Here is a 13,373-nt window from a genome sequence, read left to right on the forward strand (position 1 = left end):
TTAACATATTAATCATAGTTACTTGAAGCCCTTATATTTTTTTCTGAATTGCAACAAAATATTTACATAGGTCAGCTTCTACGGATTGCTTTCCGTCTTGATAGTGATTTCGCCCTGCTTGTTTGCCTGACTGGTAGGTCACATTCCATGCTGTATGATGCTGATGATGCACTTCAGAGGTTCTGGGATTTTGCTTTCTCTAAAGACTCAGTCCCTGGAAGTGGACATCCCAGCAGGGATCAAGGGATGGCCTCGAGACAATACTAAGTGTTACCTGGCATTTGCATCCCCCCACCCCAGCTGGGGCCCCAGAGGTAGCACTGAATCCATTTCAGACCCAGAACTCAGCGAGGCCATTTGCCTTCCTGGACAACACAGGTAAATAGATAGACCCAAAATCAGGGAGGGGAGAACCAGCAACTCAGGTTCCCGCCCCCTGCCCTCAGCTCTCCCGCCCATGGGGAGCTCCTGCTCTTTCCTGGCCCTGCAGCCACCAGGATGTTCTGTGCTGTTTGCTAAGTCATTCTCCATCTATGCGTTGCGAAGTCCCCTGACACAAGGTCGTGGGGTTGGAAGCCAGAGTCATTGGCGGTGTCCCCTGCTTTGCTGCAGAAGCACCCTGTGGCCCTCGCCTCTGCCTGCCCTCTCCCCATACAGAGGGCTCCTTCCTCCCTCCAGGCCTCAGTTGTCTCCCCAGACTAATCAGCGCTGGGACCCCAGACTAATCAGCCTCCTGGGACCCTTGACAGCCCTTCCGTTGGCAGCAGGAAGCACGTGTGGCCAGGGTAAGGACTCAGAGTCAGGTTCTCTGGAACATCCTGAGACCCCCTGGGCTGCCCCGGCCGGTGATCAGAGCTGAGAGCCATGTGTCCCCTCTGCAGCACCCCTCTAAGAAGTGAGCCACTATTTCCCAGGATAAGGCCTGAGAGCCTTGGGCCACTCCACTGCCTCCAGACAGGAAGCCGGTAAAACTGTGCGCACAAAGCAGGCTGTTCTCCTTCTCACCCCATTCTAGTCCCTGCCACCTGCCAACAGCCGCACTCCTAGGTCTCCCTCTTCCCCCTCTGCACTGTCCCCACCCTGGCCCATCTTGTCCCATCTCCACTCTGCAGCTGCCATGGTCCCTTCAGGCTGCTCCCTGGATCACCACCTACTACCTCCGCCACCCACCCAGCTCTATGAGGACTTCCCTGGCTTCTTGCTGTTTAAACACCTCACTGTGGCCACACACACTCCCCGCAGATCCCCAATCCCTCTCACCTACTGACCCCCTCTCGTGTACATTCCATGCCTCCTCTGTACCAGGGATCACCCCCAAGCTGGGGCAGGTGTTTCCATGACAAAATGTATAACAGAATTTTAATGTGGTCCCCAGCAGACTCTGCCTGTCTTGGCAACTGAATGAGTGACTTGGAGAGCTGAGTGAGTGACTCATGTCTTTAGCTCGAAACCTGTATCAGTGTGCAAGCTGTTGTGTGCACACGTAGGCTTGGGGCTGGGCGAGTCCTGGCCTCCAGCTGTCTGGCCTGAATTCCAGTGGGACTTTCTGGGGCAGCTCTGTATCAATTTCAGGCCATCAATAATGCATCCCTTCAGAGTGGCCCGGGAAGCCATTAGCTGGGCCTGCAGGCCCAGATATGTGGCCTTGGAGAAAGCAGACCAGGGTGCCCAGGGGAAGTTCAGATCAGCATGGGCAGGAGGGGCTCCTCCTTTAGAAGCTTCCTACCCAGAGGGAGTGGAGTGGCCTTACACTCTCAGGCCTCTCGGATGAGCTCAGCCGCATTGCTCCATGGGCCCTCGAGGACCTAGAGGCTGTGGTGCCAAGGAGTGGCATGTACCCTCTCCTCCTGCACAGAAGACACCTCAAAATGGGCCAGCCTCGCTCTCCCACCCTCTGAGACCAGCAGCCCTGTTAGGTGCTGAGCTGGTGGGGCCAGGATCTGAGCTCCATCTGAGATCAGCGTCAGGGTGAAGGCTGTGGCCGAGTCAGGGCTCTGCATGTGGCTGGGATCAGGGTTCAGTCTGACCAGCATCAGGCTCAGTCTCCATCTCAGTTTTGAGTCTCCTCCAGGTTGAGGCTGGAGTTAGGCTCAGTCTGAAACCACAGAACTAAACAAGCTACCAGTTCGTTCACTCATTTAACATCACCTGAGTGCCTCCTGCGTGTCAGGTGACATCACAGCAAGGTTGCTGTCCCGTTCTGCTGGGGGGTGGGGCTGGCCGCCTGTGCCAGGGTTCTTGCCACTAGCCAGAGCCAGCTGCACACGTTTCTCCAAAATGCCCATGACACCATGTTAGTGGCTTGAAGTCAGCCTCCTGCATCGATTAGCGTGCCCTGGGAAGAATTTGGCTTTTTTTACCCAGCACACTGTCGGGGTGAACGAGAGATAAGCCTGTAGATAGTCATTACATAAAGTGGGGAAGGAACTGCACATAATTACCCAATCTCCTTCCCAAACTCCACAGTAAAGGAGGGACAAGAGATAAGAAGTTGCCTCTTGTCCTGTCAGAGCTTTCAAGGGGTTTGGGGAAAGCAGACAGGAAAGCGGTAATGAGGGAAAGGGATTGATTGTCCCCTCGGTGCACCCGGAGCGAAGACAGGGTGTGCTTTGAGGCAGGGTGCAGTGGCCAAAAGCCTGCACTCGGCATTCAGAATCCCTAAGGCCCTTTCTGAAGCCTGCAGGGTCAGGAGATGAGCCCATGCTCCCAGAGTCAAGAGGTTCTTCCTTGGGAGAGATTGAACCGCAGGGCTCTGCCAGGGAGAGACGTGGGGCTGGAAGTGTCGGTCAATGAAAGTTCTTCCGCTAGTGGTGTGACAGTCGGCCCCAGACCCTGCTCAGCTCAGGCAGGCACAGGTATAACCTGACCTGAGCATTCCCTGGACCACACAAGAGACACAGACATCAGGAAGGTGGCCAGTGCCAGTTTGCCAACTGGCCAGCCCGGCGCTAGGAAGTGATTCTGGTTGTATACACAACCTGCTTTCATAAAAATAGTATTTTTGTAAAATACATGAAAACATCAGAATGCGGTAGTGCAACACAGAGAATCCAAACACACTGGCGTGATGAGTGCCTTTTGTAGGTGGGGGTTAGGAAAGTCCTGGAGCAGCCAGGGAAGTGGCGCCGAGACCATGCGTGCCTGGTGTCTCTGTGGAGCGGGGGGAAGCTGGGCATGGAGAGAGGAGGAGATCGTGTTGGATGAATGGGCAGGACCGGAGAGGAGTGCGGGCTTCCTCCCAGGGGTGGTGCTGACACTGAGCTGTGTGGATGGGTGCAGCGGTCTGATGGCTTCTGAGAATGGCAGTAGGGGACACAGGAGCTGGGCTGGCCCGGGTGCGAGCCGGCAGCAGAGGTGGGGAGAAGTGAGAGAGCTCTTGGGCTGGGGCTGGATTGGGAGCAGATTGGATGTTGGAATGAGGGACAGGAAGGAAACAAGGTAGATGCTTATGTGTGCGGCTCCAGCTAACAGGAGGTGGGACACCTGTGGTCCCATCAGCTTTGGGGGGATGGTAACTCCCAGTTGGACCTGCCTGTTTGCAGCCCCCTTGAGCTGGCTGAGTGGCACTGTCCATTAGATAGCTGGGGTAGCGAGTGTGGCATTCGAGGGGTCAGGGCTGAGCTTCTGAAACCATTGCAAGCAGTAACCAAGGGAGGGAGCCACTCAGACCACTATTGCTCTCCCTGGCCTCAGCACTGCTGCACAGAGCAATGTAATGCCTGTTTAGGGCACTAGGTGGCAGCGAGGGCTTTGCTGAGCTACAGCCAGGCGTCCATGTCAAACCCACACTTGGCCTACACCCAGATGTCTGGGAAGGCTGAGTGTGAGCAGCCATCTCAGCCATGAACCAAGAGCTCTCTGGGAGGCTTTGTAAGAAGCTCTTCCCAACAAAAGTAAACCATGTTAAAAACGTGTTCAGGTTTTTACAAACCCCTTAGCATGCAGCCCAAACCCTCAAAGAAAGACAGCAAGGCCAAGGAAGGTGAAGGTCTGAGGCCACATGGCCAGAAAGATGCGGGGCCTGAAGTCCAGTCCCACAGCTGTCCTTAGAGTGTGGAACCAGCGGATTTCTAAGAAGCACAGTGTGCAGACTTTGGCTGTTCAGCCCTCTCCTCCTGATTCCGCCCCACATCAGGAGCAAGACCCCACGTCAGGCCGAGGTCCCCCACTCTTCCAGCTTACCGACCTGGCCCTCTGCCTCTTGCAGTTTGAGATCCGGCAGCTGCGTGCGCACCTGGCACAGCAGGACCTGGACCTGGCAGCAGAGCGGGAAGCAGCCCTGCAGGCCCCACACGTGCTCAGCCAGCCACGAAGCCGCTTCAAGGTGGTGGAGGCTGGTGCATGGGATGAGGAGACGGCAGCTGAGAGCGTCGTGGAGGAGCTGCACCCCTCGCAAGGTGAGTCCAGTCTTGGAGTCAGGTGAAGCCCCCCAGGGCTCAGGGTTCCTAGACCTGGACTGGCCATGGCCGCTCTTCTGCCTACAGTTGGGGGAATCCCAGATTGGGATCCTCAGGTCTCCCTTGTGGAGTTCACGGAGAACAATGAGTCAAGCACTGCTGGCTCAACTAGACATGATCTTTGGCCCTCATGTTCCATTCATACGTGTGGGTCCAGGAGTGCCTATGTCTTGCCTTCCCACCACGGGAGGTAAGCTGCCCAGAATAGCCACCCAATGGCTCATCACTACCAGGCTTCAGCCAGACTCTGGGACTTTCCTGTTGGACTCCACATCCAAGGGCGCAGAAGACAAGACCAGGCCTGGGCCGCAGCCTACTGCCTAACGTTTGCAATGGGACGGGGGCTGTGACCCAGGCAAGGCACTGCGCAGAGGGGAGAGGTTTCAGATCCAGGTCCCAACTGCATGCTCAGCTGTGCAGCCCCAGGCAGGGAATTCAGCCTTTCTGGACCTTGGTTTTGTCAGTCTTGCTTGCGATGAGGCCAAAACTGAGCCTTCCTCTCAGGCGGGTTGGGGAACTGCACAGGGCCACGTGGCCAGGACATGGTGGTGCTGGGCTCAGAGCGGGACCAGCAACTGTAGCTTGAGCCCATGGTGACTTCACCTTGGGGTGCTGTGTCCCCTTGCCAGGGCAGCGACCCCAGAGCCATGTAGGCTGAGCAGATCGGGTGGCTCTGCCTCTCCTTGGCTTCAGTGTGGCTTTCTGTGGCATGGACTCCTAACTGGAGCCCCTTTGGCCTCCCAGGAAGTGTGTGGAGCCAATGGGCCTGAGAAAGCTCTGGAGCTGTGGATGACTTGGGGGATCAGAGGTTGCTCTTCTGATGCTTGGAGAGAGCGTCAGATCTAAGAACCATAGAATCTGGGGCCTGGTAGGGGAGCTGCTGTGTCCAACTCTGTGCTGCCATCAGAGTCCCTGCTGTGACTCTGCCAGGAGGCCCAGGCCACCGCTCAGCTCCTAAGAGCAGGTGCCTGACCCCTCCCCACAACCTCTCCCTGCAAGGGCTCTGCCGACAGGAAGATTCTCCTGCAAAGGAGCTATTGCCCAGGCCATCCCCTCCTTCCAGACACTGCTTTCTAGGGACGTCACCTACACACCATAGCTGCTTTCTGGGGCAAAGCTCTCCAGGTCCTTGCTTCTCGGAGGAACACCTAAACCAATGCAGTTTCTTAGGGGCTGCAGGCCCAAGGCAGGGAGCCACAGGCCTGAGTTCCCCGTGATGCTGCCCCAGGTAGCTGTTTGTCCCCCGTGGTTCTACTGACCCCTAACTCTGCAGCCCACGCTTGGACTCCTGAGCAGAGCTCGATGCTCCCCCTGTTCAGCCATGGCTCCAGTCCTGCTTCTCCTCTGGGCCAGCTCCAATCCCTGCCAGCCTTGCTTCTTGCATGGATCTTGAAATCGCCCCATCCTCACCTTCACTGCTCTCCCACCGTTGTTTCCAACCTCACCCGGCTCTCTGACCTCAGCTTTGCTCCTCCGGGGACTTCTGCAGTCCCCCTTCCCCCCGACATACAATGGTCATCCCAGATTCCTAATGTGGAACCTGACTTCATGCGCTCCATCAGGGAAAGCCCAAATCCCGCCAAGATGTGTAAGAGTTTGCTGGGTCCCCATGACAAAGTGCTACCCATTGAGTAGTTTCAACAGCTGAAATCGGCTCTCACCTGTCCCAGATGCTGGGAGCCTGAGATCACAGTGTTTGCAGGGAAAGTCTCTCTGAGTATGGTGACAGAGGACCTCTGCCTGGCCTCCAACCTGCCTTCTGCTGTGGACCTGTGGCTCCTTTGGCTGCAGACACATTGCTGTACTGCTGTCTGCTTCCCGCCTCCACGGCAGCATCCCTGTGCATCTGTCTCCATCCCTGCTTTTCAGCAGGGCTCTGAGCCTCCTGGATGCTGCCCTCCGAATGGCCCAGCTCCCTGCCAGCCTCCTCTTGGCACTTCACCCCATTTCTGGGTGAGCACCCAGCCCTCCCAGCCTTCCTGGGACCTCACACGAACCCCGCCAGGCTGCTTCGGGGGCTTTATCTGTCTTGTGTCTCCAGGGCCTGCTCATCTGGGCCTCAGCAGAGTCTGGGCCTGCACAGAGCCTGCAAGTCCATCACTGTCCAGGAACAAAGGGGCCTCTAGGACATCACCTGTCCCTGCAGCCATGGCTTCTCTGGTGAGCAGTCATCGCCTGCGGAACTCACTGCCGGCCTTGGGTGCCCAGGCTGGGACTGTGGATGCCCCACTTACCTTTCTGAAAGTCCTCCTGGCAGTGGGCATAGTGCCACCTGGGCCAGCTTCCTAAGGACAGGACAACCCAGTCCACATCCAGGCCCAGCCTGGTCTTCCCCCAGAGGCTGGTGCCATTTGCTCTGTGGTCCTGAGCTCTTATGGCTGCCCTGCAGCAGCTTCTGCTCTGTCATCAGGGCCCCTGCTGGGAGGTAAAGGGCGTGGGTGTTCTCAGCCAGTACCTCCAGATGCTGGACACCAGGTGCCTCATTTGGACCCTCAGGGAGCCAGAAGCACAAAGCCAACCCTTCGTGCAGCCCCACACAAACGGAGCTGGGTCACTGCTGCTTCCCCAGCTCCTGTGTGAGCAGCCAAGGCCGCACAGGGCAGCTCCCAGAAGGCAGAGGGAGAAAGTGCGTCCGAGTCACAGCCCAGCCTCACTATGTGTCACTAGCCGGTGTTACTGATGCGGCTAGTGACATGATGAGGTGCGAGCCCTCATCCTCCCAGCCTCACTGTGTGTCACTAGCCGGTGTTACTGATGCGGCTAGTGACATGATGAGGTGCGAGCCCTCATCCTCCAGGGAACTGGGACAGGTTGGAGGCCTCCCATAAGGTGCCAGCCACACACCCTGGGAGTGGCTGCAAAGCCTGGGACCCCACATCAGGTCCTGCTACCTCCATGGTGACACCAACTAGGTGTCTCCCACTTCCTGTCATACAGTATGCGTTCCCATCTGCCACCTCCGCCACCCCTGGAGCCCTCAGTAGCAGCGCCAAGGCCCCGTGGCAGAGGGCAGAGCCTGGGCGGCAGGGGCACACGTGATTTGCTGCCTCCTGTGGTCTGGGGACTCGTGGCAACCCCCATGGGTCTCTCTGTGACCCCAGCTGTGTCCAGGGAGGGATCTCTTGACACTTAGAAATTACAGCCAGGCAAGCTGCGGATGAGAAAGGGCAGCACTGGTGCTGGCTCTGAACCTCAGGCCTGCAGCACGCAGCAGGGAGTTAACCTGCAGCCTGAGTGATGAGTCAGGGAGCCTGGGGGGCTGTGTCCCTCCGGCGGGGGAGTAGGGGGCTGGTGGGAGGGTGGGGTACGGCCCGGCCCACGAGGAGAAGCAGCTCTAGTCTCAGCCCTACCAGCGGTCACATCCCATCAGACGATGCGGCCGCTTGTGTTTAGACTTGCTCCGGCACAAATCATTTTTAAAACCTGGGCTGCAGAGTTCTAGGCTGTGGGGCCTGCCAAGTTCACAGTGCCCCTGTGTAGTCATTAATACTTCGCTCCCAAATTTATTAGTCTTGAAGCTTTCTTATAACTCCATGAGTTACAGCCCCCGAGCCACAGACTCCGCTGTCCGTCACTGCAGACTTGGCGTCCCCCACGCCGAGCCAGCGTCCAGAGAAGACGCCGCTGCCGGGGAGCCTGTGCCCACCCACCCCAGGGAGCCTATGCCAGGCGCAGCAGGCAGGGCAGGGAGCTGGGCAGGCACCAGGGCTTGGCCTGGAGAGGAACAGGGCAAGGCGCCACTGCTGGTGCCCCAAAGGCTCCAAGACCATTCCGTGGGTGAGGGTAGGAGCCAGCCCAGGGTTCGGCTCCAAAACAAGAGATGCGGGCCCTGGGTGATCTGGAGGTGGCCCTGGTGTGAGTGCGGCTGAGGAATCTGGGGGCCTTGACAGCGAGACAGGTGCCCACCCAAGGCTGGATGCAGGGGTCAGAAGCCCCTGGATGCCTCACACACTGTGCAGGAGTTGGGGTGTTGGTAAGGAAAGGAAGGAGGTGCCGAGAAGCAGCTTGGGCCCGGCCCAGGTGACAGGAGGGCCAGTCGCCAAGCTGGAGGATGTGGCAAGAGGGAGAAGCCAAGTTCTACTGCAGATGGGTTGAGTTACAGGAGGCTGGAGGTTGTCCAGTAGACGTCCGGGGACAGTGGCCAGGTTGGTCACTGCCCGAGAGAGAGCGGTCTGGGCTGAAGGTCGCTGGGTTATTTTTATCAGCAGCTGGGGTGAGGACGTGATCTCCTTGAACACACAGGCAACACAGAGACAGGAGTGGGCTGGATCCCTGACTCAGAAAGCTGTCAGGGGGCTGCACCTTGGACTGAAGCCCAGGGATCCCCCTTGCCCATAGGATGGAGGGAGGAGACGCCCCGACAAGGGTGTGAGGCCTGGCCTTACCCTGCACCTGCGGAGAAGACCTGGATGTCCACCAGGGGGCAGTTCGTAGGCACAGCCGGAGGATGTGGGCTGTTCAGGGGACTTGCAGGGCAGCAGGGAAGATGGAAGATAAATACCAGCTCCCTCCCAGCCTCCACCTCTGCCTCCGCCTTCCCTCTGGCCCACTGGAGCTCACACTTAGTTCTTCAGCACAGAAACTGGAAATCAGGAAGGCACAGCTGGGCAGGAGCTCCCCACGGAAGAGACACTCAGGAGTGGGGGCAAGGTAGCAGCAGGAAGTCAGGCAGGCCCTGCAGCCCCAAACACATCAGGCCATGGAGACAGCAAGCTCAAGGGTGGGTCCATGGGGAGCAGACCCCGGCGTCCCTACTGTGCTCCCTTGAGGCAGAGGCTCCTGGGGCCTCCCAGCCTCCCTGAGGGCTGAGGAAAGGAAGCCACCTCAGAGCTCACTCTCAAAACTGCTTTGCACTAAGGCAGAATTCCCCAGAGGAGTGTGGGCCACAGTACAGAGGGCCACACTCCCCAGAGGAGTGTGGGCCACAGTACAGAGGGCCACACTCGAGAACAGACATGATAGACAGGCCATGGAGGAGCGGAGAGGACCATGGAGGAGAGGCAGCCCCTGAGGTCCTCCACTGGGGGCTGGGAGGTGGTTCAGGTATCTCTGCCCTGTTCCCCTCTGTGTCACCTCTTAGGGCTGTGCAACCACCTAGCCCAGCCACATCAAGTCCACAAGCGCCTCCCCAATGCATCCCTAGTGCAGATAAGAAACTGAGACCTGAAGAGGGGATGGGATGCACTTGGGCTCCTACAACTGGCTAGTAGTAGCACCAGGACCCAACCAGAACAAGTGACCAGGTCACTGCCTGACCCTGTACCTTCACTGCCTACTGGGAGCGGCCATACCAGGGCAGCCACAGGACGATGGCGTCTACAACACCCATTATGACGCCTACAGAGTAGCGCTGCCGGCTGAGGTTGGGCAGGCCCTGGAGCCGGTGTCAGGCACGCCCCTGACCACAGGCACAGACAGAGCACAAGCCAAGAACGCTTTTAAGAGCCAGCCTCATGCACACGGTGTGAGGTGGACAGGCCCCTGTAGCGTCTGATGAGTCAGGAAGGTCACATCTGTCTCCTGCCAACCTCAGTGCCTCCAGAGCCCGGGTGCAGGCTGGGGCCTAGGACGGCCCTGGAGCAACTCCTGCCTTCCAGAGGAGTCCGATGTGCTGGCTCCCAAGTGCCTGTCATCTCTGTGACTTGGGAGTGTGGGTGTCATTACCCCGCTTTCAGGCAGGGCCGGTGGCTGGTAAGGCACTCGGCTGTGTTGGTGGAGTTGGGGTTTGGAGACTTCCCTGCGCCCAGGACCTGGCAGGCTGGGGAGCGGCCCCGAGCTCGACCTGATGGTTGCTGCAGGAGCCTGAGGTCCTTGTCCTGTCCTCTCTGGGCCTTGCTGGGACCCTGCCGTTCATCACCCTCTCCCACCACTCTTCTGTCCCTCAGGCTGGTCACCCCCATGGGGAGCTGCCCCTCATCTTCCTGCCTGAACTCTGGCCCCTTCCACGCCACACTCCCCACCACTTCAGGAGCAGCCCCTCTACACCTCACTGCCCCCAGGGCATGGTGACGTTCCTTAGGATGAAGTTCAGGCCCCTCTGCTTTTCTCTCCTGCTCCCAGGCCACTCTGAGAATCTCAGCTCTCCTCCCTCCCACCTGCCCCACTCCTCCCAGGATGATCCAATGCAGACATCTCTCGTTTAACACCTACCGGTTTAGCAACTGCCCAGACTTGCAATGGGAGGCAGGTTGTTTAAACTTAGGACCAGACTCAGACTTAACAACACCTTTTTGGGGGTACAGTTTTGTACATCTTATTGATAGAGCCTCGGGTTTTTTTGTACAGTATACCTTGTACTGTAATTTTGCTGATGTAGTACTGTAGTTTCCTGTTGTGATACAGTACCGCATGAAGGGTTATGCAAATAAAGGCAAAGTCATCAGGTGGGCGTTTCCTTTGACCATTTCTTTGTTCTGAATATTGTAATGTAGTTACTACCTACAATTCCTCATTTAGTGACCACTTTATTTAATAACCTGGTCACCAGAATGGAGCTCAGTCATTAAGCATGGAGCTCCAGTAGGTATTGTATTTTAGACACATCCATTAAGCATGTTGCATAAATAAACACAGCATCCATGAAAAGACAGATGTCTTCAAAATATGTATTATTTCTATAATGTCTAATATAGGGGAAGAATAAGCTACTTGACATTTTTTAGATATTGAAGCCAAAAAAAGTCTCAATATCCAGAATAGATATGGTTTGCCTGTTTTGATGCAGAGGGGAGTGATTTTGGAGCACGATCTTACACGGCCTGTCAATTGCACATGATACAGCAGAACAGCTGTGCCAACAAGTCTGAAAAATTGATCAGTGCACTCTTTATTGGGCTCACTTTTAGCAACTATTGTCTTCCGACAGTTCCTCGGGTGATAATAAAACTGATTCATTTGAAGGTAAATAAATTCTCAGATATAAACAAACTCTTTAGAAGTTGTGATACCTTTGAAACTTCTTTGATACATAGAAATCTCTCATATTATATGGCTGTACGTATTTTCTCAAGGGTTTTATGTATGCACTCCTGAACCACAGGAAAGGATTGATAATTATCATGGATATTCTTGGCTCCGTGATTGTTTTGTGTTTAATGTTTGTCTTATAGTCCTGGCTAGCCCACTCCTTTACTACATACTTTATTTGTCTTTCTATCCTCCGATGTATTTACTGCAGAGGCAGACAGAGCAGGCGCTCCATTAATGCCAGTTGCACTGTCAAGGATATCTGGAATTTCAGGTGATTTTTAGAGCCAAGGAGGTTTGTGGTTCTGTGATATCTTACTAGTATTATGTATTTTTGTTTCATTGGTCTATTGCAATGACCTACAGAAGCTCCTTCATTAATGAGCCCAAATTTCACATTCAAAACACAGCTTCCAGCAATATCAACTATGATCACTGTAATCTTGAAGAATTCACAGAAGCTGCTAAGATGTCAGGAGAAGGCATATGAGGAAATACAGGAATAGACGTCTCATTGATCTGCTAAAGATCGTACCTGGATTGCATCTGTTTTGCGATCATGATTATTGATGAGTGCTTTCTATATCATTGCAATATCATAAGATCCCCTGGGTTTTCTGAATAATTTTCATTCCTGCCTTTTCTGACATGTGAGGGATGCATAGTGCCTGAACCCAGATGGTATGATGATTTGTTGGTTGCTGCTGTATTTTATTTTAAAAGTTATTAGCATGTGTTCTTAAGAAAACTCCATTGAACTATTTTGATAATGTGATATCTAATTATAGACATTCCTCGTGTAACAACCTACCCGGTTTATCACTTTTCAGACATAAGACCAAGGTGCCATGCTTGGACTTACGACCTGCCACTCATACAACCTGTCCTTCTGGTTTTTTATACAGTTCTGTTTATCTTGTTGATGGAGCCTCAGTATCTTTTTTGTGTACAGTACACTTTGCTTATACAGGACTGTAAGTTTTGCTGATTGTACAGTACAGTACTGTAGTTTTATGTTCTGTTACACATTACAGTATTGCATGTGAGAGTTAGCCAAATAAAAGTGCCAAGTTGGAGTTTCCTTAAACCATGTCTTTGTTCAGAATGTTATAATTTACATATTATCTACAATTCTTCATTTAGCGACCAATTCATTTAGTGACAAAACTTTGTCTTTAAACAAGGAGTGTCTGTATTTCTTTTCTTTTTTCCTTCTGTTCTTGAGGTACCGGGGATTAAACCCAGGGTCTCTGCATTGAGTTCCATCACCAGCCCTTTTTTTCTTTTGAGGGAAGGTCTTGCTAAGTCACCAAGTTGCTCAAGCTGGGCTCGAACTTGCAACCCGTCCACCTCAGCCTCCCAGAGTGCTGGGATCACAGGTGTGGCCCATCACACCTGTCTTGGACCAGTATTTCTCTTAGACCCTGTTCCCATCTCTTCCCTTGACCCGGACAGCTTTTCACATTCTTGTCTCTTATTCCCTCACTAGCTTCTTACTGTGCACCTGCCGCCTATAGGGACTTAGCAGAGGGGGGAGTCCCTTGCACCACTCCAGGCATTTGCTCTGTGGGACAGAAGCCTGGAGCCCCTGCAGGAGCGAGCCTCGGGGTGTTGTCATGCTTCCCCAGTCCCTGTGGCTGGCTGCAGGTTCCTGCCAATAGGATTTGAGGGCACCCACACTGAGGGCAGTGTTTCCAGGGACTCTTGAGTGTCACAGGTAGATTCGAGATGCAGGCATCTAGGCAGGGAAAGTCTCACGGTTCCTGCCTGGCTCACCTCAGAGTCAGAGAAACTGAGGACAGCAGAAAAGGGTCTGCCTGGGTCAGGTTATCAGGCAGCTTTGGCATCAGGACTTGGATCCTATGCAGGGCCTTCTGGGAGACGGGTGCCTCTGTTCCTGGCTGCGGGGTGGGAGGAGGTTGGAGAGTGTGACCTGGCCAGAGCCCCTGC

The 13,373-nt window shown here is 55.0% G+C and overlaps 1 protein-coding gene across 2 annotated transcripts in view; it reads left to right on the top strand.

The window, feature by feature from the left end:
- The window catches only part of LOC102016005 (chromosome unknown open reading frame, human C15orf27), a 101,554-nt gene that overhangs the window by 85,858 nt on the left and 2,323 nt on the right, over positions 1–13,373 (top strand). For both annotated transcript variants that reach the window (XM_005393470.2, XM_013518946.1), the window contains one exon: positions 4,208–4,397. In XM_005393470.2, the coding sequence (XP_005393527.1) occupies positions 4,208–4,397 (190 nt within the window). The remainder of the gene's footprint in view (positions 1–4,207; positions 4,398–13,373) is intronic.

The sequence above is a fragment of the Chinchilla lanigera genome, unplaced genomic scaffold (assembly GCF_000276665.1).
Source record: "Chinchilla lanigera isolate Chin_1 unplaced genomic scaffold, ChiLan1.0 scaffold00049, whole genome shotgun sequence".
Lineage (NCBI taxonomy): Eukaryota > Metazoa > Chordata > Mammalia > Rodentia > Chinchillidae > Chinchilla > Chinchilla lanigera.